This window comes from Amphiprion ocellaris, chromosome 22 (genome assembly GCF_022539595.1).
Source record: "Amphiprion ocellaris isolate individual 3 ecotype Okinawa chromosome 22, ASM2253959v1, whole genome shotgun sequence".
Taxonomy (NCBI): domain Eukaryota; kingdom Metazoa; phylum Chordata; class Actinopteri; family Pomacentridae; genus Amphiprion; species Amphiprion ocellaris.
Window position 1 is genome coordinate 1,829,059 of NC_072787.1, and position 23,977 is coordinate 1,853,035.

A 23,977-nucleotide genomic window follows, 5' to 3' on the forward strand; every position below is an offset into this window, starting at 1 on the left:
ATTATTACGGTTTTAGTGCAAAGTTTAACAATATCTAAGAAAGAGCTGTGAACAGCTGTAAGCAGCAGCATAGTCAGCTACAGACAGGAAAGCAGGAAGTGATATGTCACCTTCGCAGAACAGGAACCAAATATAGAAGCAATACACACTACCAGTCAAAAGTTTGGCCACACCTTCTCATTTAATGGTTTTTCTTTATGTTCATGATTATTGAGAGAATGCCAAGAGTGTGCAAAGCAGCAATCAAGGCAAAGGGTGGCTGTCTGGAAGAATCTAAAATAAAAGTCAAGGTCAAGGTGTCTTTATTTGTCTCCCTTGTATAAAATGTGTCTTAGACAGATGGGTCTGCTGCACAGACAACACATAGCACTCATACAATAAAATAAACATCCAGAATAAAAAAGAAATAAGTGAAAAAAGCACAATACATTATCACATTGGTTAAAAACAAAAGTGCAATGTGCAAACTCAGCATTATGTATATAAAAATAATGCATATACAGCCCTTACACTGCTACACACAGCTTATCTGGATGACCTGACTGGTCTCCTGTCCTTCTGTCCATCAGTGAGCTTCACTGACAGAGGGATAAATTAGTGTTCATATCAATTGTGTTTGCATAGTTGGACCCCATACCATCTTCCTGAGTTTGGTATAATGTATCTGGGGTGCAGTGCATGAGAGGAGTCTGATAAAATATTATGGGCCTCTCTGAGGGTCATTTGTTTAAACAGGTCTTGGGGAGTTAGAGGTGCTAGACTACCGATGACTTTCCCTGCTGTCTTTAACAGATTAAGTATCTGAGCTTTTGGCTTCACAGTCGAATTTCCAAACCAGCTAGTGCTGCTGTAACACAGACTCAGTTGTTGCTCGGTAAAAAATCAACATAATATTTTCACAGACACCAAACAGCCTGAGTTGATGGAGGAAATTCATGGTGGATTTGGGCACAGACACTCGCCACTTTTGTATGCTAGCTTAAGTCATTGTCGGTATGCACACCTAAGTAGTTGTATGAATATACATATATGTAGTAATATAAAACATGTTTTGACTTATTTCACACTTTTTTATTTACTACTTAATTCCATATGTGTTCATTCACAGTTTTGATGCCTTCAGTGAGAATCTACAATGTAAATAGTCATGAAAAAAAGAAAAAACACTAAATGAGAAACTGTGTCCAAACCTTTGACTGGTAGTGCAGTTTGTACGGTGGTTTGCACCTCTCGGCCACCGTAAGTTTGGCACAAATACATTCTGCACTAATGGTATTCTGAGTTAGAATTTGTTCCAGTTAATGAATAAAATGCACACTTAGTTTAGTAAGACATGCAGAGCTGATATTGTTCTGGTGTTCACAGTTCATTTTATAACCAGATTAGAAAGAACTGCATCTTTTAGTTAGAGATGATGGCATAATGTTATTACCTCAGTAAAGCGTGTCCGTATTTGAACAGGATTTACACTCTTAGATGTCTTCTTCAATTTCTGTCTTTGCTTTTCAGTTTATAGAAACCATAATTATATATTTAAATTTTCTTAGCATTTCTTCAGATTTTTTTTTTTTTTTGCATTTATCTGAATATTGCTCTTGGTAGAAGAAATCCTTTGAGAGTTGAAAGTAAATTTTTCTTTTTCTTATTCAGGTATAAAAATATTTGTCCATTTGAGTCTAATACTCTCAGTGTTATTTATACATGTGTTGAACAACATGAATCCTAATAGTTTCCTTGTTCTGTATTCACAGTTATGTATTTAAACACTGCATATGCTTGGTTTTGGAGCTTCTGTAAGCTGCTTAGTTTCCAGTGTTGCCACATGCAGTCAATCCTTTGACATACAGGAAAACAGACACCATGATTCTTTTAAGCAATGGCAGTTTAAGTTTACTAAAAACAAATAGAAACTGTAATTTCATAAATAGTATTTATTCTGATGCAGAAATTACATATGGAGAATCAGAGAGGCAAACAAAAGATGCACAATGTGGATAAATGATGGAAATACAAGATTTTCATGACTTCAACTTATAGATATAAAAACCTCGAGTGCTGCACACATTTCAGCACAAAATAACCATTTTAGATTTAAAATGTTAAAAAAAAGAAGAATTCTGCTCCTAAAAAACAAGCATTCAGGGAGACACCTACCGTCTGAAGCTCCATGGAAGAAATGTATGTAACCAACATTTGACCACTTAACATCCCCAACGAAAACAACATAATACATTATTAAACACATCCACAAGCCAGAGAACCCAGTCATATATAATCACACTCACTCACAAAAAGGTCTCGTCCCCAGAACGTCCAAAGTGCTACGAGACCAGCAGCTGTAGGAGTCTGGACACGACCAAAACATTGAGGCTATTTCCCAACACTCGGTATCGCTGAATGGTAGAGATCTGCTCTGGAAAGGCTGCAAAATACATTCAAACCAAATTAGGTAAATAAGCAACACAAGTAAACGATGTGATACGTAATTATTCAGTAGCATAAAAAAAGCCCAATAGTACACAAAACAGACAAAATAAAAAACATTTGTCATGGGCCTAGCCCATCGGCTCGGCCATCCGTTCCACTGCCAGTGTGTCTCCGGTCTGTGAGGTTCTCTGCAGCTGCTGATTAGTGGATGAGCTGCAGCTGTGAGAGCCTCACATCTGCAGCTCATTCTATCTGCTGCTATAAAAACCGGTTTCACACGGCAGGGGACATGGGGCCATACTGCCATACTGTCTTGTCTCCAGCTGATAAGAAGATGATGCCGCAGCGCTGAAGCCTCGGTAGCAGCCTGTTTCCCCCCACCGTCCTTTGTGGAAGGACGAGGACCCCTGCTGCCCTAGTCGAGAGAGGGCGTGGACCTTCCCCCCCTCCTGGACTGCCCCGATGGGCCGGCGTGAGCCCCAGGCTGTCGCTGCTCTGGAGCCTGACTTCCCCCCTCCCTGAACATTGTGAGTTCTGGCCATAGCTGGCATTGTAGCGTTTTGGAATTAGTTTTTGTGAATAAAGACCCGTTTTAGTTGTCACCCTGCCTGCTCTGTGCCGCACTCACCTTGGGTTCAACTCCCCCCCCTAACCATAACAACATTAGAAGGAATTCGAACTCAATAATGACATCCCACTAACTAGAAAAGCACTCGGAGCACTCCCCTATATGGCATTGTCAGAAATGCAGCATTTTATTATTTAGTTTTAGAAATGCAGCATTTGTTTATTAGTTATTGATGATCAGAAATCACGGCAACATAGAATGTTGTCATTTAATAAAGATGTACCCACAAACAATGATCTTGTGCTGAGCACAGGCGTGTGTTACGCATGTGTACTTTATGTACAGATACAGAATCATGTGACCTAAATATGCAGCGGGCGGCGGGAACTGATGGGACTCAGAAACACCCCCACAATTTAATCTGTCGTTCCTTGTATGATTTCCGACAGATAAGTCCTGATAAGTCCTCAGTGGTGGATTTATAGTAGGATCACAATCATGTGATCATCAGCAGGAAGCTGATGTAGTGTTCACTTGTCATGGTTACAGTGATGCCATGCTGCTATCTGGCAATGACACAGAGATCTTAAACAAATCTGTGGATCCAGACTATAAGCTGCATCACTGCCATAATCTAATGAGGTGGTCTTTGTGTCATTTCTGATCTTCCCTGAAAATTTCATCCAAATCTGTTATTCCATTTTCGGTAATGTTGTGCACGGACAGACGCCAATCATCACATAACTCCGCCGTGTTCCTTGGGGGAGTAATTATGTGCAGTGATTCATCTTGTAATTTGAATGGCTCACTGGATGGATAATTTCTTTGTAACAGTTTTTACTCTAGCAGGAACACAGTGGAGTTATGTGACGATCAGTGTCCATTTGTCTGTCTGTCTCTCTGTCTGTTAGCAACATTACTCAGCGGATTTGGATAAAATTTTCAGTGAAGGTCTGAAATGACAAGGACCAAGTGATTAGATTTTGGCAGTGATGCGGCTTTGTGGGTTCATCTATATTAAATGGCCACATTCTATGTTGCTGTGATTTCTGATCATCAGTAACTAATAAACAAATGCTGCATTTCTGACAATGCCATGTGGGGGAATGAACAGCCTTAGAGGAGTACTGCACTCTCTGAGGGCTTTTCTAGTTAACAAATGTTTACACACATTCAGAATGATTATTTTTTCTTTCCAGTGCTGTATATAAAAAGAGGATTAGCAATAACTCAAGAAAAAGCGTTCTACTTAAACATGAAATCTATAAGAAGATGAAGGGTCACAAAATTAGGATCTATGTTCCTATTAATGCAGTATTGGGATTGCTGCCATTTCATACAGAATACAAGTGCATTAAACAGATTTGTCTATACTACATGTTATTTGCTTGTTGTTAATGTTGACTGAGACTTCATTATTCAGTGAAATTTGTAACATACACGCTCCCTCTCTCTGACTCACCAACAAGTGTGTGCTTTCCATTATCGCTGTCTCTTTAGCGAGTTAGATTACATTAAAAAAGAACATTATTAACTGAATACTATGACAAACCTTCAAACTTCATTGAAGTCTAGTTACTGGATCTGTTTTCTGAATAGCAAAAGCCAAATCTCTACAGGTTAGTGAAACATGGCACATAAATAACCATTGAGTTATTAGAGTTATTACACAGGGGAAATTATAAAATCATAATTGTTCTATAGGAATTACCTGCCATTTAAAGTAACATCCACTGCTTTTGATGGTGGAAATTTCCACTCTAGCCACAGCTTGCTTGATTAAACTTCACTGTATCTCATTAGACAACACTATGAACCACTTTTTACGATGCTGGAGTGTAAAAATGTTGCAGTCTCCTCGACATAGATGACCAATGAGCATTTTGAAAGAAGAAAAAAGAAGAAAAAATCTATTTTAAAAAAGGCAAACCATTATTTAGATTTCAAGAATTATGGCTTTTGACTTACAGAAACTTTGAGGGAAGCCCATGAGGTTGGCCACTTCTCTGGGGGTAAAATATCGGAGCTTTAATTTTGACAACCGCTGGAGTTTCTCCTCTTCAGAACACTGGTCCAGACCCATGAACACACTCTCAACCTGCAAAGCACACAAAGCAAAGGCCATAGGTACACTACTGGAAAATTACTATTGGTCTGCTGGATCACTCGGTAGTCGGTTAAACTGAGATAGTAATGTGTTATTCATGGCTATGTATTCCACATCCTTCAATGACTAGTGACTGTATATGCGCTTTAAAACAGAAATTGCTCAATCTGTAAAAGAATTTATATTCCACTAATGCAGAAGAACTTTTACATTAGCAAATTCAAAGCATATATCCATGTTTACCAGGGTTATCATGAAAATATAGCACTGTTATTATTGTAAGGCGTAGGCTGAATATTTTTCTAAGGCTTAAGTGTAGTCCAGTCACAATTCTGCTTCATAATCTGAGAGCGAATGAAAAGATCTTCTGTACTCATTGTATGAAGATGTTTAGACAATTTCCCACTCGTACTATGATGTTAGTCATTTCACATTCACTTGTCCAGCAATACTTTAGAGGCTTCATGACGGAGGGAAACACTAGGCCTGTTGGCTGCCACACTTCAGTGGCTAAACTGTGCAATAATCCTTGGTGCACCACGAACCAAGCACTCACAATGAACACTGTAGAGGCCAAGCAGCTGCAGCTCCTTGATAGTAAAACTTTTTGACTGATTTGATATTCTGTCTATTGCAGTAGACATGCATTCCCTCACAAAATTCCATTGGGTTTCTGGTCACTGTCAACTGTCATTCTGTTACAATCACAGACCCAGGCTTTCACCCAGAGCTACGACCATGTCCCACGATGACAGCACAATGGATTTCACTCTACAGCCCAGAGATGTCTCATCAAATCACTAAAACTGTCAGACTTCCTATCAACCAGGTAGCTCATTTCATTCCGTTTTATTCAATTATGCTATCTGCTGTGACTAGTTCACCAATTATCTTACTAACTCTCAAGCAGGTGAAGACTGAAAACACCGTGTCAGAACCATTTACAGTGCCCTGAGGTGTGCCTCAGGGCTTCATCCTGAGCCCAACCTTATTCTCTATCTACATCAATGACTTAGCCAAAGGTGCTGGCAGTTCCATGATCCACCTATATGCCATTGACATCATCTTGTATTCATCTGACCCTTCTCTCCAATCAGCGGCATCCATCCTTCAACTCAGCATCACCTCTGTAGAGCAGTCTTTTCATCAACTCCACCTCAGCCTTAACAACATTAAGACTAAATGCATGCTGTTCGATGGAAAATATGACGCCTTCAGCGCTGTTTGTAAGAACCTACAAATACCTGCATATCTGGCTGGACTCAGCTCTGTCTTTCACCACTCATATCAATAACCTTTAGACAAAAATCAAATCCAGATTAGCTTTTCTCTTCCACAATAAAGCTTCCTTCACTCACACCACCAAACTCACCCTCGTCAAGATGATAATACTTCCAATCCTGTGCTAGGAATCCACAAAATGGCATCAAACACCGATCTCAAAAAATTGGACACTCCTCAGCATTCAGTCATTTGCTTCATCATGAATGCTCCTATCCACACTGACCACTGTGATCTCTAGGAAATGGTGGGCTGGTCCTCCCTTCATACACACCAGCTCTACCACTGCTTTCTTTTCATATGCAAAACTATCCTGGGCAAGATGTCATCCTACCAATCATCTCTTCTTCACTTCGCCAATAAGGTTTTCCGTTCTAGGCCAAGTGATTACATCAAGCTCATCATTCCCAAAACCACTACTACTCTTGGTTGCAACTCCTTCTGCTTTGCAGCTGCAAACTGGAACACTCTACAAAACACCCTCAACATCACTGCATTAATGTTGTTTTCAACATTCAAGCAGAAACTCAATCAGTTCATAGTTGATTCTTGCTTCCGTTGTTCATGCAGATGTGCTGCATGACTCAAAACTGACAATTAAAACTGAAGTATGGCGCCCAGTATTTCAAGCAACTAAAGGCTATTATATTTCTGCACACAAACGTGTTTGCTTGAAAAAACACGGGCAATTAAATCATATTTGACTGCTGAAAAACAGACACTCCACTGCTTACACATTTCTATTAGACACTGTATTTGCAACAGAGCCATGACTGAGCTGGGACTGTTCAGGACATAGCCAGGCCACGGCACAGCAACTAGGATCTATAATCACTGTCAACAGTTATGTACCAACTTGCAAACTAATACAATTTATCACAGACTTGTGCCACCTCTTGGTCAGGTCGTTACTGAAAATGAGAATCAGTTCTAGAACTAACTTACCTGGTTAAATAAAGGTTAAAAAAAATAACAGTTGATACCAGTACAGAAATCAAACCCTACCTCAGTTTCCACTGAACTCTGCAGTACTGAGCCAGTTCCCTCCACATATCGCCCATAGCTATGGATAAAACAGACACTGAGTTAGGAGTACTGCATCATCAGTACAGAAGTGACCAACCTACTATGAAAAGAATGGATGAGTTATACCTTTTTAAGCTAAATCATAAAGGCTACATGCATCCCTCCTTCTCTGTAACCAAAATAAAATTGTGCACATCAGATGGAATACAGCATACCTGCCATTAGTGGAGCAGATTGAGATTGGGCAAACCATCATGCAAACTGTGATATAAGCATGAAATTTGGCATGAATGTTCCTTATAGGTCACCTTTTCAGAAAAAAGTGCTAGCCTCCAAAAAAAATTCAACATGGTGGCCATTTTTAAAGATGGCCACCAAATGGGCCTCTGTTAAAACACAGACAATAATTTGGACCTTGAATCGGTCAATTGTAAATTTAGTTTTCTTTAAGTCGCCTTTCTGCGTAAGGCCTATAAGCACGGTGGATAATCATGTGACTTATTTCATTTTAGCATGCGGCATGGGGCTATTCAATGAAATGACTTCTTTTGTGACTGAATCAATCAACAATGAACAGCCCTTGGAGCTAAAAGCAGTCCATTCAACAAAACAAGACAATATCTGTGATATACCACAAAAAAGCCTAAAAACGAAGGATTTCATGTGATTATCTACGGTGGGGAATGGGCCCTACATCATGCCAAATCGGTTCACAGTGCAATCACTGTATTTCTGCCTCAAATTCAGTATTATTATGGCAATAAATCAAAAATATTTCAGCAAATTTAACTTGTACAATGACATCGGAGCAAAACCCTGTAACAGAGACCCATCTGATGGCCATCTTGAAAAATGGCCGCTATATTGATTTTTTTTCATGGCTAGCATTTTTTTCTGAAAAACTGACCAATAAGCAACATTTATGCCATATTACATGCCTATATCACAAAGTGCACGATTCAACCACAAATCCACATCTACCTGCTCCACTACATGGACCAGGAGCACATAGACTGAAATTAACAAGGAGGAGTGAACTGATACAGGGCTGCACAGATACAAAAGGCTTCAGGGTAATTACACATATGAATACCACAACAGATGCAAAACCAAACTGCTGAAATGTACAAAATATCAAATGAGGAGAGCAGGAGAGGAATTTTCCAGCATGATGGTGAAACACAGCAACGATCACACAACAGTTTTTAAAGACAAAAGTAAAAACTATGACCAGGGTCAGTATGTCTCCTGACTTAAATGTCAAATTACACCTTGACGATATTTCTAAGTGAATGGCTGAGCACCAAAGCTGCTCCAGCAAAGACTAACCTGTTAAGAATATCATTTGCTGGTACCATGCTGTATTGTTGCCATGAATGTTGCCTCTTCCAACAAAAATAAGGGTGGACATAAAAAGTATTTAAAAAATGTATTGCATATAATTAAACAATGTAAAATGAATCACACTAATAAATGGTGTAAAGTTGTTTGCTGCAAAGCGGCCTCACTCTGGGGCACATAGACTACCTAAACCACTACTATGCAAGATGATAGTTTATAATTAGGTTTTTCTGAGGCGGGTAACTCTAATGAACTTGACCTCTGCATCACAGAAAATTCTTTGTCTTGTCTTCCTGGGAAAGTCCTGGCATAAGCCAGTTTCATCCTAGTGCTTGTAGGGTTTTGTGACTGCCCTTGAAGAACCAATCAAAGTTTTTGAAACTATCCAGGCTGAAAAACTTTCATGTCTTAAAGTAATGAGAGGCTATAATTTCTCTATTCGTAGTTGAACAGTTCTTGCTATAGCACAGATTGCTACAATAGTTGAATATATCAACACTATGCTGGCGCAACACAAATAACTGTCTTATTAAAAAGTGGAAAAAAAACACCAACCAACCTTTTACAAGACACACCTGTTAATGGAAAGTCATTGTAGGTGTCTGCATCACAAATACTGATGACAGTATGCACAGCTGTCATTAAGACAAACAGTGGCCACCTGAACGAATCTAAAAGAAATTCCAAATCCAAAATTTCATTTCAAACTTTTGATTTCTTGTGTTTTCTTCAACAATACAGAAAATATTTGTTTTTTAAATTCATTTTGAATGCTAGTACCTGAGCAAGAAAGACTCAATTATTGCAATGATGAAACAACCAGTGAAAATGGCGACAATTAGATGAAAGTTACTATACCCACCCTTTAGTAAAGCAGACAGACCTCCTGCATTTGGGCTTAACAATGTCCAAGAGAAGACCATATCGTAGCAGTGTTTTAGGAGGAAGCAGATAGTGTTCCATGTTGACTTCCGTCTGTGGTTCCAAGAAGTCCTGGATCTCCCTGACAGACAGATCACTGTTCTGATCAATCTTCCTCTGTGACTCCGTTCGTGTCTCTAATTTATACAGGACACCTCCACTCTGCATTTCCTCCTCTGGTTTGCTGGTACATTGACAGGTAGGACTCAAAACTTTGGGCTTCTCAGCAGAATCACTCTTGGCAGCATGTGGAAAGGCATCTAAAATCTAAGGTGAGATATTAGTATATTAGGATCCCACATTACTAGGTATGATTTCAGACAGTATAGCTGATCATTTTTGTCCAGGCCTGTTTCATGAGTTTATTTTTTAAAATAACTATGTTGAACCACGGTTCAAAAGCAATGTCTGATTTTCATTGGTTAATTTTCATAGAATTTTTCTTTATTACTACGTTTGTCAGATTCAAATTATTTCTGTGACCATTGTGGGTTTTTCTTTCATTAACCACGGGATACCAAGAATTTAGTCCACGTGTGTAGATTTAACTGACACTGGAAACCATCACTGAGAGGTTTCTTTGATCCATTTCATGACAGCAGGCCTGTGGTCTTAAAGCCTCACCTTTAAACTTGTCTGGGTGCTCAACTGTCCAGTTGAAATCTTGGCAATCAGGAAATAACGCAGTCTTGAATTTGGGATCCCAACCTGGAAAATGAACAACATAAATATACTTTCCACCTTTACATCCATTTATTAACACATATCTTCAGATGAGTTCTACAGTATGTCTTTCTTACACTTGGAGGGGAAACCATGATCTCCTGAAATTCATATCCACATTCCGTGAGCGTTTTCACCAAGCGTTCCCTGCAGAATGGAAGCATAAAATGATTTTGGGTCATTTTTCCTTCAATTAGCACAATATTAACTCCAGAACTTTGTTCTACTTGGATTGGGCAACTTGTCACAACTGTTCAATCAGTGATAAAAGCTCAACAAAAATCTGTTTTCACTTTTTACACAAAGTATTTCATATTAAAAAGCATTCTATACATTTCGCTTCATACAAGCAACTAAATGTAGCCCAAAAAACATCCCAACATGACTACTGCATTATCAACTTTTTTGTTGTAATATGTGCCTAAAGATGGGACTTTTTATGACGGCTTCAAATATTTTTTATATTACAACTCGCTCATAATCAGCGACTGCTTGAACTTGAAATTAAATCATTTTTACGTTCTCACTCTGGCATAAATAAACAAAAAATACAAAAAGCACAGGTACTAAACCCACATCATGTTTCCCAAATAGAGTGGTGCATGTCTATAGATGTGCTCATACATAGAGACAAATAGTAAAAGTTGATATTGAAGTGCCAGTGAGGCATGCACCAAATACTCCACTGACCACAATGTACAGTTCTGTGACAGAGTATTTCCTGATGGCTTCTATTTTTACATACTTTTCAGACTTAAATGTTCCAAATCATTATTTACATTTATTCAATATTCGACAGATAGCCCACAAAATGCTAAATGCAATTTTTAAATAATGATTTATTAAAGATATATCTATATCACCCCCGTGAAAAAGTATATGCCCTCATGAACCTAATAACTGGTTGGGCAAGCAAGAACTGCAGGGAAAGGTTTGCCAGAGCATTTCATCAATCTTTACCGGTAACATAAGATGGTTTTTGAGCATGAACTCCCCTTTAAAGTTCTTGCCACAGTACCTCAGTTGGATTTTAGTCTGGACTTTAACTGTTTTTAGTTTGGAGATGGTTGGGACATGGAAAAACAGGGCTGGATAACTTCTGTAATGTGGTCTTCAAAGGTTGAATTGGAATCAAAAATAACTTCCAGATTTTTGCCGGTGGGTTTTATGTTGGGTGACAGTGGACCAACTGAGACTTGAGTCTTCTGTGTATGGTACTGAATAAAAGTATTTCTGATTTTCCAAAGTTGTTTAAATCAATCCAACTGGACTTTAAGAAGGTTCCTTGAAGACGTTTCACCTCTCATCCAAGAGGCTTCTTCAGTTCTGGTGGTGGTTGATGTTGCCTCAGCTTATAACCTCTGTGAGGTGTGGTCAGTGTTATTCACATTCCGACGACCATTGCCAAGGCCCACCTGGCTCCTCAACGATGGTCGTTGGGAGCCAGGGAGTGACAAAGGGGGTCGTTGAAATGTGAGTTTCACCGAGCCCTCGTATGCTAATGGTGGTCATTAGCATGAGCCACTTCACATGAGTCATTCTGTTGAGACTTTATCACATAGGGCAAGGTGGGGCTGGATGGTCTTTATCCTTCAATAAATTAAATCATTTAAAAATAGCATTTTGTGTTTTTTTGGGTTATCTTTGTCTTATATTAAAATAAACTAATTTTAATGATCTGAAACATTTAAGTGTGACAAATATGCAAAAATAGAGATATTGTTGGGGGGGGTGCAAATACTTTTTTCACAGCACTGTATCTATTTGTTGATGACAGGGCAGTTTATGTCGATGCCACTTGCCTACTATGCATGTTGTTTCCTACTAATATAATGACGTTTTAAGCCTTTTGAGAGACTTTTTCTACTCCCATCATTACCTGGCTGAGGACGTCTCAAAGCCTTTCACATTTTCCAGGAGGATGAAGCGGGGCAGCCTGGACAGCCTAGCCACACATTGGAATATGAAAGGGGGGAAGAAACAATGAGAGAGTTCACTGACAGAAAACATTGATCCATGGCATCATAATAAATCTGTGTTTGGATTTCAAATCCCGTACCCTGTCCACTGTACACCAAACTACCATGATCAATAACAGCTTGATACAAGGTACTTTTGTGTAACATTTGAGCTGATTCAGTGTGGTATTTAAACAAAGTGGTCAAACACAAAAATGGATACCAAGGAACACATTTCTGCACAACTTCAGCAGTGACTTCATGAGACGGTTGCACCTTGCTACTTTGCCCTGAGTGAAGTGACAGTATTTTCCCCTTTTCTTCATTTGCATTCACTTGTATGCACTTCAGAATATCTGATGAGATCTAAGATTTGTATAACAAACAGTTATAACAAAGATGTGAAAGATTAAGATCTGGTTAACCTATTTCTCTGGACAGCTATATCTACAATATACAGTTCTGAAGAACAGTTTACATGCACTTTCAAAGACTATGTATATTATGGCAGTTTCCAGTGTTGTCACTCACTGACTATTACACTCATCAGACACAACTTGAAACACTACAATGTGAAAGTCTGAGGTGCTCAGCACAAATCTGAAAACGCAAATTACTGACTTGAACAAGTCAGGAAAGTCACTTGGAGCCATTTCGAAGTAGCTACAGAGTCCAAAATCATCTGTGTAAACAATTTTTTGTAAGTATGAAATGCATGGTGTAATTGTATCACTACCACAGTCAGGAAGGAAATGCAAGCTATAACTTGCTGCTGAGAAACAACTGGTCAGGATGGTCAAGAGAGGAAGAAAAATGACTGAAAAGCAGGACTGAGAAGCTGCTGGAACACAGGTGTTGGTGTCCACACAAACATGTTTTAAATCGCCATGGGCTGAGGGGCTACCATGCAAAATGGAAGTCCTTCTCTAGAAGTGCCACCTTAAGCCTTGACTGAAGTTTGCTACTGATCACATGGACACAGAAAATGCCTTATGGAGAAAAGTCTGTAGTTAGATGAACCAAAAAAATCAAGCTATTTGGCCTCAATGACCAGAAATATGGTAGGAGGGGAGAAGGTAAAGCCCTCAACTCCAAGATACCTACCTACCACCAAGCATGATGGTGGTAGTATTATGCTCTGGGGTTGTATTGTTGCCGGTGGAACTTGTGCTTCATACAAAATATATTGAATAAAGAAGGAGGATGATTACATCCACACTCTTTAAGAAAACTTAAAACGATCATCCAGGAGGTTGGGTCTTGGAGGCAGTTGGGTGTTAAAACAAGACAATGATTCAAAACACACAATAAAAGTGGTTAAAGACCAAAACTATCAACAATTATCTTTACAGACTGGCCTAATGTCTTGACTTAAATCCCATCAAAAATCTGTAAACTGTATTGAAGAAACCATCTGTGTCAGAAAGGCAGTAAATTCAGTTGAACTACATCAAATCTATCAAAAGGAGCGGTCAAAGATACAACCAGAAACTTGCCAGAAGCTTGTGGGTGACTACCAAAAGTACCACGTTGAGATGAAAACACCCAGAGGACATTTAATTGATTGTATGCATATTTTTGACACAGCCAATTCTGTCACATTTTCAGAAGACCTGTAATAAATCTATGAAACACTCAAAGTGACATGTGTAGCAAAGACATGTGTTTCATTGATTCAGCCACAAAAAAAATATTAAGCGTTTTAAGAGTCATTGGAAACTCAAGACTGTCCTGATATATCTGTCTTTACGAGTGTATGTAAAATTTTGTTCACAACCGTAGGTTACAACAAGCACAACCACAATATAGCAGCTGCTTGCTTAACAGTCACAGAAAACATTGTTAATGATAAAAACATTGGCCAGTCACAACATTAAAACCAGAGACAGGTGACGTGAATACAGCTGTGTTGAGTTGTTTCACATCAGTTTCTTCTGCAGTGCGACAAAGAGCAAGGCGTTGACCTGGCCTCCAAGCTCAACAGAAACTTATTTGGTCCAGCTGGAACATGTCCAATCCATGGAGGCCCCACTTTGTAACTCACTGGACCCAAAATGCCCAGATACCAAAGGACACTCCCACCCATGCCCAGGCCTTAGCTGTTTTACTGGTACTAGGGGGAACTGCACATAGTTTTAATGTTATGACTGACTAGTACAAGTTGCAGTTAACAACAGCTTTTCTGGATAGAAAACTGCACTTCTTTCTAAATTGTTATTGCCCTCTGGTTGGCCAGAAGGCAATAAAAAGCCTACTTATTTGAGACCTGGGCAGGAGGTCAAGGATGTAGAGGAAGCTCTTGGTTCTTGGATCAGTAATGTCCCCCTGAAGCCCAATCCTACACAGAGGAAAAACAGGGAAACAGAGAGAACATTATTTTTTACTGGTACACATGCTGTTTATTCCGTGGTCTGCACCAGACAAGCATACTCTCTTAGGTCTGGAGAATTTAATTTACAGTCTGATGGAGCTCTATAACATCAGAATGCATCATTTGAAGTAATATGACACATTTTACATTTATCATAAATCTGCAGCTCTATTTGGATGTTGCAGTGGTCCATATTGCGAATTTGATTATATTTTCAACCACTGGTCTGCATACTGTCAATAAGAGAAGAATAAACCATTTACTCTCAAGCATAAAAGAACTAGAAAGTATCCATTCAGACAAGTGCACCATACAGTATTCATAATAGACCTAAATTAATCAAAGCCAGCAGTGACATTTTAGTTTGAAAAAGTACAAAAGCTACGTTGCATTTTGTATGTTTCTGTCAACACCGAGGACGCCACTAACTTGTTTGAAAAAAATAAATATTGAAATTGTTACTAGACAAAAGCGACCAAAAGCAACTCCACATGGTGCCTTGTCTACTGACCTGCATCATGTAAGGAGAGAAATGACAGCAAGGCTGATCAAAACTCAACTCACACTGAATTAAGCTGGCAAAGTGGCAATTTAGCTTTTGATCAGCAGTTTGCTGATGCACAACAACTGTAATTCACCAAAATGGTCTTACTCTAGAATTTCTACAAGAAAAAACCTGAATGACTTGGCAGGTTCAGTGGTACAAAAACCAGGGGCACTGGCTAGAGATGCAGAAAAAAGTGACATGGTCAGATGAGTCCTTCTTCACTGGAAATCTGTAAAAAAAAAAACTATTCTAAATGATGAAACCCTTCCATCCCGATTGAAGTGAGATTTTACAGGATAACAAAGCCTTCACCAATAAGGCTCTAGAGACCAATGAATGTTTTGATGACAGTGATGTGAATCATCCTCACAACCATCACATCTCAACCCACTTGAACACTTATGGGAACATTTGGACTGATGTGCTTGATAGCAGACTCCACCACCATCATCGAAACACCCAGTGAGGGAATCCATTTAAATTTGTCACCCAGCTGTGCATTTATGTATGTATATGTGTGCATGTGTGCGTGTGTGTGTGTGTGTGTGTGTGTGTGTGTGTGTCTACAATCTACCTGGTGAAAGGTTGGCAAGGAGGGCTCATCAAAATCATATCAAAAGATAATTTATTGAAGTCATCCAATGATATGCCCTGAAACAGAAACAAACACAATAATTATTAATAATTAATAATTACTGTAATTATGCCGGCCAGTGCCACCTTTATCTCCGATATGGACTCATTCTCATTAAGGATCACGGGAACCTTAGAGCCTTTCTTAACACCTGGTATATTAACATGCAATCTGTAGGAGAACTATTCTGGATGAGGGAAAATGCATATTATGTGCATATTAAGTGCACAGGCACTGCATTCTAATCAGAATCCATCTGATGATTAGATTTGCCAATGCATAAGCACTGAAGCACAATTACTTTTCCTTGGGCTTATTCTTATAGAGTCTTCTGACATCATTTTCGATGCCTAACTCCTCCCACAGCTTTGAGAAAACCTCTACAAATTATACATCGCAATGTGCAGCTTAATCAGGAATGATGTGCGATGACATTTGGTAGCAATTCGTTGCACGGGTTTTACGAAATTTGTTAAAAACTGTTCTAAAAATCCCCACTGAAATGACTGTAGCTTCGGCGTATTTTGTAGCAGAAACTTCATTCAAAAGGCCTAGTCTCCACCTGTTAAATTTCCACCAGTTGACTCTGCATTGCCCTCACTATACTTGATATGCTCATCTACTTACTGTTTGAATTTTACTTCCAGCTATATATGTAGTATATTTAATGCCAGAGTCATACATCATATCAGTAAAATATGAATCAATTTCAATGTTAGCTTGTACTTTGTATGTATCATCTAGCTTATCATACATGTATCCAACTGTGTGTTATATGTTCCTTGTTTCCCACCCTCCTCTTCTCCCATCCCTCCACCTCTCCACCCTTCTACCTCTCTTCCTTTACCTCTTCTGTCCCTCTCAACCCGCCCGGCCAGCAGCAGATGGTTCCCCCACATTAGAGCCGGGTTCTGCTCAAGGCTTTTTTCCCTGTTAAAAGGGTGTTTTCCTGCCACTGTTGCCTTAGGGCTGCTCTGGGGGTTCAGGCATATGGGTTCTGTAAAGTGTTTTGAGACAATTTGACTGTAATTGGTGTTATATAAATAAAATTGAAATTCAAACTTTAAACAGGTCAAGTTGCTTTGAATGTTATTTGTCTAAATCCGTATTTTGATATCTTTTACGGATTTAATGCAGTCCGGTGTAAAAGGTTTATGATTTTGAGTGTTTAATGAATTTGTAAAATTCAGATTTTACGTTTTAGCATTTTTTGTTTGAAGTGCAGTTAACCTTGTCTCCTTGTCACAATTTTTACTCTACATGAACAAATTATACAATAAAATGTTGGCATTTTTGCTTTCTTTCACCCAATGTGAGTGTCATTGTGATAGACACTCACAACCCTCAGCTAACCCTAAAACACGTAGTTCTAGAGTTAGCAGAGTGTCCCAACCAAAATTCACTCCCACAATACAGAGTGTCCCTAAAGTCAGGACACATAGGAAATCTCATTAACTATAATTTTTTTGCCTCCACAGAGTAAATATGGCTTCGTCAACAGAAGAAAGAGTTGATCTGGTACTTCTCAGTGGACGTGAAGGATGGACATATGGAAAGATAGGGTTAGGCTTAGGGAAGTGATGTTTTGGGGCTATCACGACCAATTCTTTAGTTTGGTCTGATACATTTGGTTGTCCAAAAATGGGGTTTGTCCATGACACTGCCTGTTCCTTTAAACTTTTTAACCACATTTGCCACTGTGGATAAGTCAAGTGGAATCCTCCTTGGATGACGTGCATTAAATTCATCGGTTATCTTTCCATATGTGTCCAGACTTTAGGGACATCCTGTATATGAGCCTCCAGGTTCCAGGTGAAATTTTGAAACAGTGAATTTCTCAAATCTGCCATCAAATCTGCATAATAGACAGAATGTACATGAAAATACATCAGTGTGTTCAAAACCAGATTGTGGTTCACATGGTGAAAGAGCTTTTTCTATACGACTTCTAGTTTTTAAACTGTGACTGTTTGTTCCTTAGTCTGTCTGTCTGTCCACCCCTCTCTCTACATTTAAACTGTCTTTGTCTTCAGATATTTTTGTATTATGATCAGATAGTACCCATATGTGCAGGCCATATGTGACCACTTCTTGGGAGAAAAAAAACACCTCTGCCCCACAAGTTAAAGGTCATCTTATAAAAATGCCTCAGCCCCTCTTCCCATTGTCCATAAGTAGAGATGTGCTGCCATTTTGCAGCAGTGACAACATTTGCAAAAATTCGCCCATTTCAGTAATATTTTGGCTTCACTTTTGGAGAACTGTCTTGCCAACTATTGTTTAACAAAGTCTGTAATCCATGGAAATACAGAGGCATCCATATTGTTGTCTAGTCGCCACACTCAGCTCAACTAATTTGCCAAAAGGTAGGCAATAAGAACAGATTGAAAATGCAAAGACTCATGGAACGGATATCATCATCCAGATACAGAACTCAGGCTAAAAAAAGGTTAAAAAAAATGGGATATGAAAGGCAGTCCAACACCCTGAAAGGTTGCCAGTCTATTCCAAAGCAACAAACTGATTGAACTGCATGTTAGTCTGAATCACAGTTTTATTCAAATGTGAGCAGTCATGCCTAAAGTCCACATCATCACCAACCTCGATGGTCTTGTTCCAGAGGGGGGTGTCAGGGAAGTTGTGCTTGTAGATTAGATTGGCGGTTGTGTTTATATCGATGGCAGCCACGACCTGGGAAGGTATGTCACTCTCTGGAAGAAAAAAATATCACATGTTCAAATTTTAAGCTCAACATGAAAGCCTCCAATTTATCAATCTCTAGAGTTTTCTTGTACAGCCTCTTTAGGGTGGAAAATGAATGCTGACACAAAACTAAATGCTACAGCTCCTTTAGAATCTGACAGTACTACAGGCTCATCTCATTTCAGCAGTTTCAGACCTGGAATGGATCCTGGTCCTTTGTTATAAACAATGTCTAAATTCCTAAAATGCATGTGAAGGAGGGAGGACTAAGGTGACTTTCTGGAGCAGCCGGTAGTGAGGAAACACAAGTGTATCACCAATGAAGTCTTTACCACACCAATGACATAACAGAAGCGACACACAGTTGGAATAATGTAAATGATACATAACACTAATTATTAATATGTGTCACTCTTCATTTGTATAGTGCTGTTTTATGTATGACATCTGCACATTCTAGTCACATTCTGCTGCATTGTTACTTGAACAGTGGTGGTGTAAAATCACCAAGGACGTCTCCTGGAGGAGGGAAGACTGAGGAGGCTTGCTGGAGGAGTCATTAGCGAGGATGCTTATGTGTATCATCCCTTCCTGTCCTTAATGGACTTTTTCCCTCACCCATGACATAAAAGAGGGATGACAAACAGCTGGAATAGACAAACCATGCTGGAATCAGGACTGACAACTGTGTGTGTACATGATATATACCACTCGTTCATATTATATGACACTCTGTATATGTGTAGTAGTATTTTGTGTACCACACCTCTTTTGGAGGACCTTTGTTGCTAAAAATGTTTTGCCTCAACTCCTCTCTTCTCGCATCTCCTCTACTCGAATTTCTGGTGGGCGGGACTAAGACCCATGGAGAGGAGTTGATGAGAGGAACTGAGGATGCGCGAATACAGAAATGAGAAAAGAAAAGGGGCTGGTGTGTGAATGAAGTTGCCTCACACTGCTGCAGTCACACAACATGGTTGCTTCAGGGGCAGTAAAGTTACTTCAGTTAGCTAGAATGAGCCCAGATGAGCAGACTAGTTACTGTTCTGTTACAGCTAATGTAACGTGTTAGAAATTATATTTGTAATTCAATGCAGCCGCTTAGTTCTAGTGTGGCAGCAACACATCAGAGCTGTTACACTTTAAATTTCATATATTTAAACATGATATTGTATTGGGGCAGCACAGTGGCGTGGTGGTTAGCACCGTTGCCTCACAGCTAGAAGACCCCTGTGCATATGTGGGTTTTCTGCAGGTTCTCCAGCTTCCTCCCACAGTCCAGAAACATGCTGAGGTTAACTGGAGATTCTATATTGTCTGTAGGTGTGAATGTGAGTGTGATTGTTTGTCTCTATGTGTAGCCCTGTGATAAACTGTTACCTGTCCAGGTGTCCCCTGCCTTCACCCTCAGTCAGCTGGGACAGTGTCGGATCAAATAGCATTCCTTCAATATCATGTTTAAATTAGTGCTGCCAAACGATTCAAATTTTTAATCAGATTAATCACATGTTTTCTGTGGATTAGTATAGATTAGTCACGATTAAAAATCATTCATTTTTAATCTATATTAATCTTGTTTCATTTTGCATGAGCAAACATATTCAAGAAAGAAGGGAATATAAATACACTTCACATGTTTATTAAACACCTGTACTTCAGTGAAAAGAGAACTCCTTCCTGCAGAGTTAATTAACCTCAGCATGTCTTTGAATGGTGGCTGGAAGCTGGAGAACCCACACATGCACAGGCAGCACATGCAAACGCCATGCAGAAAGATCCCAGATCCAGGCTGAGATGCAAACCAGGGATTTTCTAGTTGCAAGCCGACGGTGCAAACCAATGAGCAGCTGTGCAGCCCTAAGTCCAAAAACATGTCAGCTGGGATAGACTCCAGCCCCCCATGACCCGAATGAGGATAAAGTAGTGTATAAATGATGATGGATGGATTATAGATCCTGATTGGCTCTTTCTCCGTGTTGGGATCACTTCTAATTAAATGAAGTTAGCTCTCTCTCTCTAGATCCTACTGCTGTCTGATGCTGCAGGTTTGTAATAAACTACTAAGAAATCATCCTAAACAGCTGTGTGTAACAGTTCTTCAGTCTGATGTGAAGACATGCAGGTCTACACCGGGACCTGGTCCTGGTCCTGGTTCTGACTGATCTGCTCTCTGTGATCGTTTATAATTAGGTGTGAGCCTGTTTGTGTCCGTTAATGGGAAGGTTCTGTTCACACGTGGACTGGAAGTCAAAGATATTTCTGAAGGAAGTCAACGAGGAACAGAGGAACTAGTTGATCTGATTTAGTCCGCTTCATTAATAGACGATCTGAAACCACGCTCCAGTTAAAACAGTGTAAAATGAACTAAAGATCAATCTGACATGGAGACACTCACCCTGTAGAGCATAATGCATCCCTCCTATCCCACTGTACAGCTCCAGCACCCGTAGCTCCCCCATGACAGCCTTCTTCTTCTTCTTCCGCTGCTGCTGCTTCTTCTTCTTCCTCTTCATTGAATGAGGCAGACTATTAGACGTCACTGGCGTGTTGCTGCCACCTACTGGACGTTCTTCATAGTCCATAGAGAATCATCTATTTCTCCTCCAAGTTAAGTGGAGAGCAAAGATTAAAAACCGTTAGTCCAGCAGCTCGTTGGTCTCTATAGTTTCCTCCGTTGGGATGAGTAGAGCTTGAACTTAAGAAGAACATCTGTCACAGCTTCTAGTTGGCCATACTCACAGTCCCCATCTCTCTTTTCAGTCTGCAGTGTCCGAGTCTTAGCCAGGTTACAACTGAGTCTCTTCTTGTGCCACTTGAGTGTCTTCTTACTTTTCCCACTTTCCTTTGAATAAAACAAGTCGTCCCCTTCTTTCCTGTTTCACAAACCCTCTAACACATTTCTTTGATTTGTTAATGAGAGTCATAACCTGACTTTCCATGTGGTAAATCTGATTGTATTGTTTCCTCCTTGGTTGCTCTTTTTGCCCAGCTATCTGTTAACACGGCTGCTGAATCGCTACATATGACTGACTTATCTCGACAAAGGAGAAGTGCTCAGATTTAGACAAGTTTGGGAACAACATTTGAGAGAAATCAAACTTTTGTGTACATAGAAAAAGTCTTAGATCTTTAAGTTCAGCTCATAAAAAATGGGAGCAAAAACAAAAGTGTTGCGTTTACATTTTTGTTCAGTGTAGAAGCAAACAGCAATAGGAACGTGTGGTGTAGGTGTGATAACATTAATGAAACACTAGAGGTCTCTCTTTGTCCACATTCCAGACCACAGAGTCTGACAATGTCTGTGAATGAAGCTGCAATACTTAGGCAAACAGTAGGGCTCTCACATGTACACCTGGGTCAGCTGGTCCTCTTTAAAGTCCTGCAGATTAAAATACTGGGTTTATGTATCTTCAGAGTCACTCTTGGCCTTCAACTTCATTTATGTAAGTTCTAAGATCAAGATCTGTGAACCATCTGTAGATCTGATTCTATACAACTGAACTTTAATAAAAGTATCATTATTCATCATACAGCCTTTACAAAAGTACATTAAACGACACTACTTAAACTTGTACACCATGGCTCTTTGCTTTGTCGGCTCTTCTGTGACCCTGTGTGAGTGCAACATTTTAAATATGTTAAGATGGGATCAGAAATCGCAGTGTTATAGTAGCAATTCACAAAAACTGCAAACATGTGCAGATATTCCGAAAGTATATGTGTGTATATATATATGTGTGTGTATATATATATATATATATATATATATATATATATATATATATATATATATATATATATATATATATATATATATACACCACATAAACTAAAGTGGGAACTATTAAAGAAAATGTTAAGTTATCCCCCTGCATTGTAAATGTATAAAGTCTATACACAAGAAAAGCACTCAGAGAGCACAGTACTCCAGAAAGGCTGCCTAGTTGTTGTATCACTTCTGATGGTTGAAATCTTGAAAAAATTAGTGGCAGAAATCCTGGCAACATTGAATGTGGCCATTTAATATAGATGTACCCACAAACAAAATGACCTTACGTTGAGCACAGGCATGTGTTCTGCATGTGCACTTTATGTACGGATACCGAATCACATGACCTAAATATGTAGCGGGTGGCGGGAATTGATGAGACTCAGAAACACCCTCACAATTTAATCAGTTGTTCCTTGTATCATTTCCAACAGATAAGTCTCAATAAGTCCACAGCGGTGGATTTGTAGTAGAATCACAATCATGTGATCATCAGCAGGCAGCTGACGTAGTGTTCACTTATTGTCATGGTTACAGTGATGTCGTGCCACTATCTGGCAATGATACAGAAATCTTTAACAAATCCGTGGATCCAGACTATAAGCCTCATCACTGCCAACATCTAATCACTTGGTCCTTGTGTCATTTCTGACCTTCCCTGAAAATTTCATCCAAATCTATTAGTTGATTTGTAAGTAATGTTGTGAACAGACAGACAAACAAACCAAGGCTAATCATCATAAAACTCTGTCGAGGCTCTGCCTCTTTGGTGGAGTAAAAATGAAAAAAAGTTAGGTCAATATATAATTGCGAGACTTTTTGTATCATCGTTGACATTTTTGTTGTTTTCAGGCCTAAAATCAACATGGCCACCTATAACCAAACACCACATGGCATTTTTAGAAAAAGATTCTTCAAAATATTTTATATATAGTTGAGTAAAATTGAAACTGAAAGTGATTTATAAAGCTATTGTAGTAAACCTGCTGACTACTTTATATTAAATAAGTCAGAAAGCCTTGGAGTCTGGCCAGTCTTTTCTTCAGGAGGAAATGACATCATGTGGAGCAGGTCATGTGATCTGGAATTAACACACTTTCTTGAGAGGTGTTTTTGTAATGGGGAACTTAGTTGAAAGTGATTTCTTAGACACAGATACAACTTGTTATTTTCCATATAAAATTTGATATATTACCAAAACATAAATATCTGTCATGATTATCTGAACTTAATAGAAAGAACACAATCAAAACTATTTCTGAATCAGCTCATTTTATTATTGTTTAGCTAATTAGAAGTTTGGATGGTTATTTAGTTGATATTTTAGTGATATCCAATCATTTTTTATCATTATTAAGTGATTGTTTCCATAAAAAATAATTATGGAATTTGTAAAGACATGATCATAACGAACATAAAAAACATTAGTTTTTTTTTTTTTTTTTTTACTTTTAATAAAAATACAAGTAAGAGAGAATTTAGTAATTTGTTTTGTTGTCCTACACTCCGGTCCAGTAGGTGGCGGTATTGCACCTTAGACTGGTTTATCAATGAATCAAGAAGCAGTAGTGGCGGTAGTAGTAGTAGTAGAAGAAGAAGAG

At 39.0% G+C, this 23,977-nt stretch overlaps 1 protein-coding gene across 1 annotated transcript; it reads right to left on the reverse strand.

The window, feature by feature from the left end:
• Positions 1–1,916: 1,916 nt before the first annotated feature.
• Positions 1,917–21,104, reverse strand: trdmt1 (tRNA aspartic acid methyltransferase 1). The gene is made up of 11 exons (XM_023299994.3): positions 21,003–21,104; positions 18,506–18,615; positions 15,845–15,921; positions 14,619–14,690; positions 12,274–12,339; positions 10,472–10,541; positions 10,296–10,379; positions 9,613–9,938; positions 7,389–7,446; positions 4,964–5,093; positions 1,917–2,422 (listed from the first exon to the last, which is right to left on the reverse strand). The coding sequence occupies exons 1-11, from the start codon at positions 21,064–21,066 to the stop codon at positions 2,322–2,324; spliced, it is 1,158 nt and encodes a 385-aa protein (XP_023155762.2). The 5' UTR covers positions 21,067–21,104; the 3' UTR covers positions 1,917–2,321.
• Positions 21,105–23,977: the final 2,873 nt, after the last annotated feature.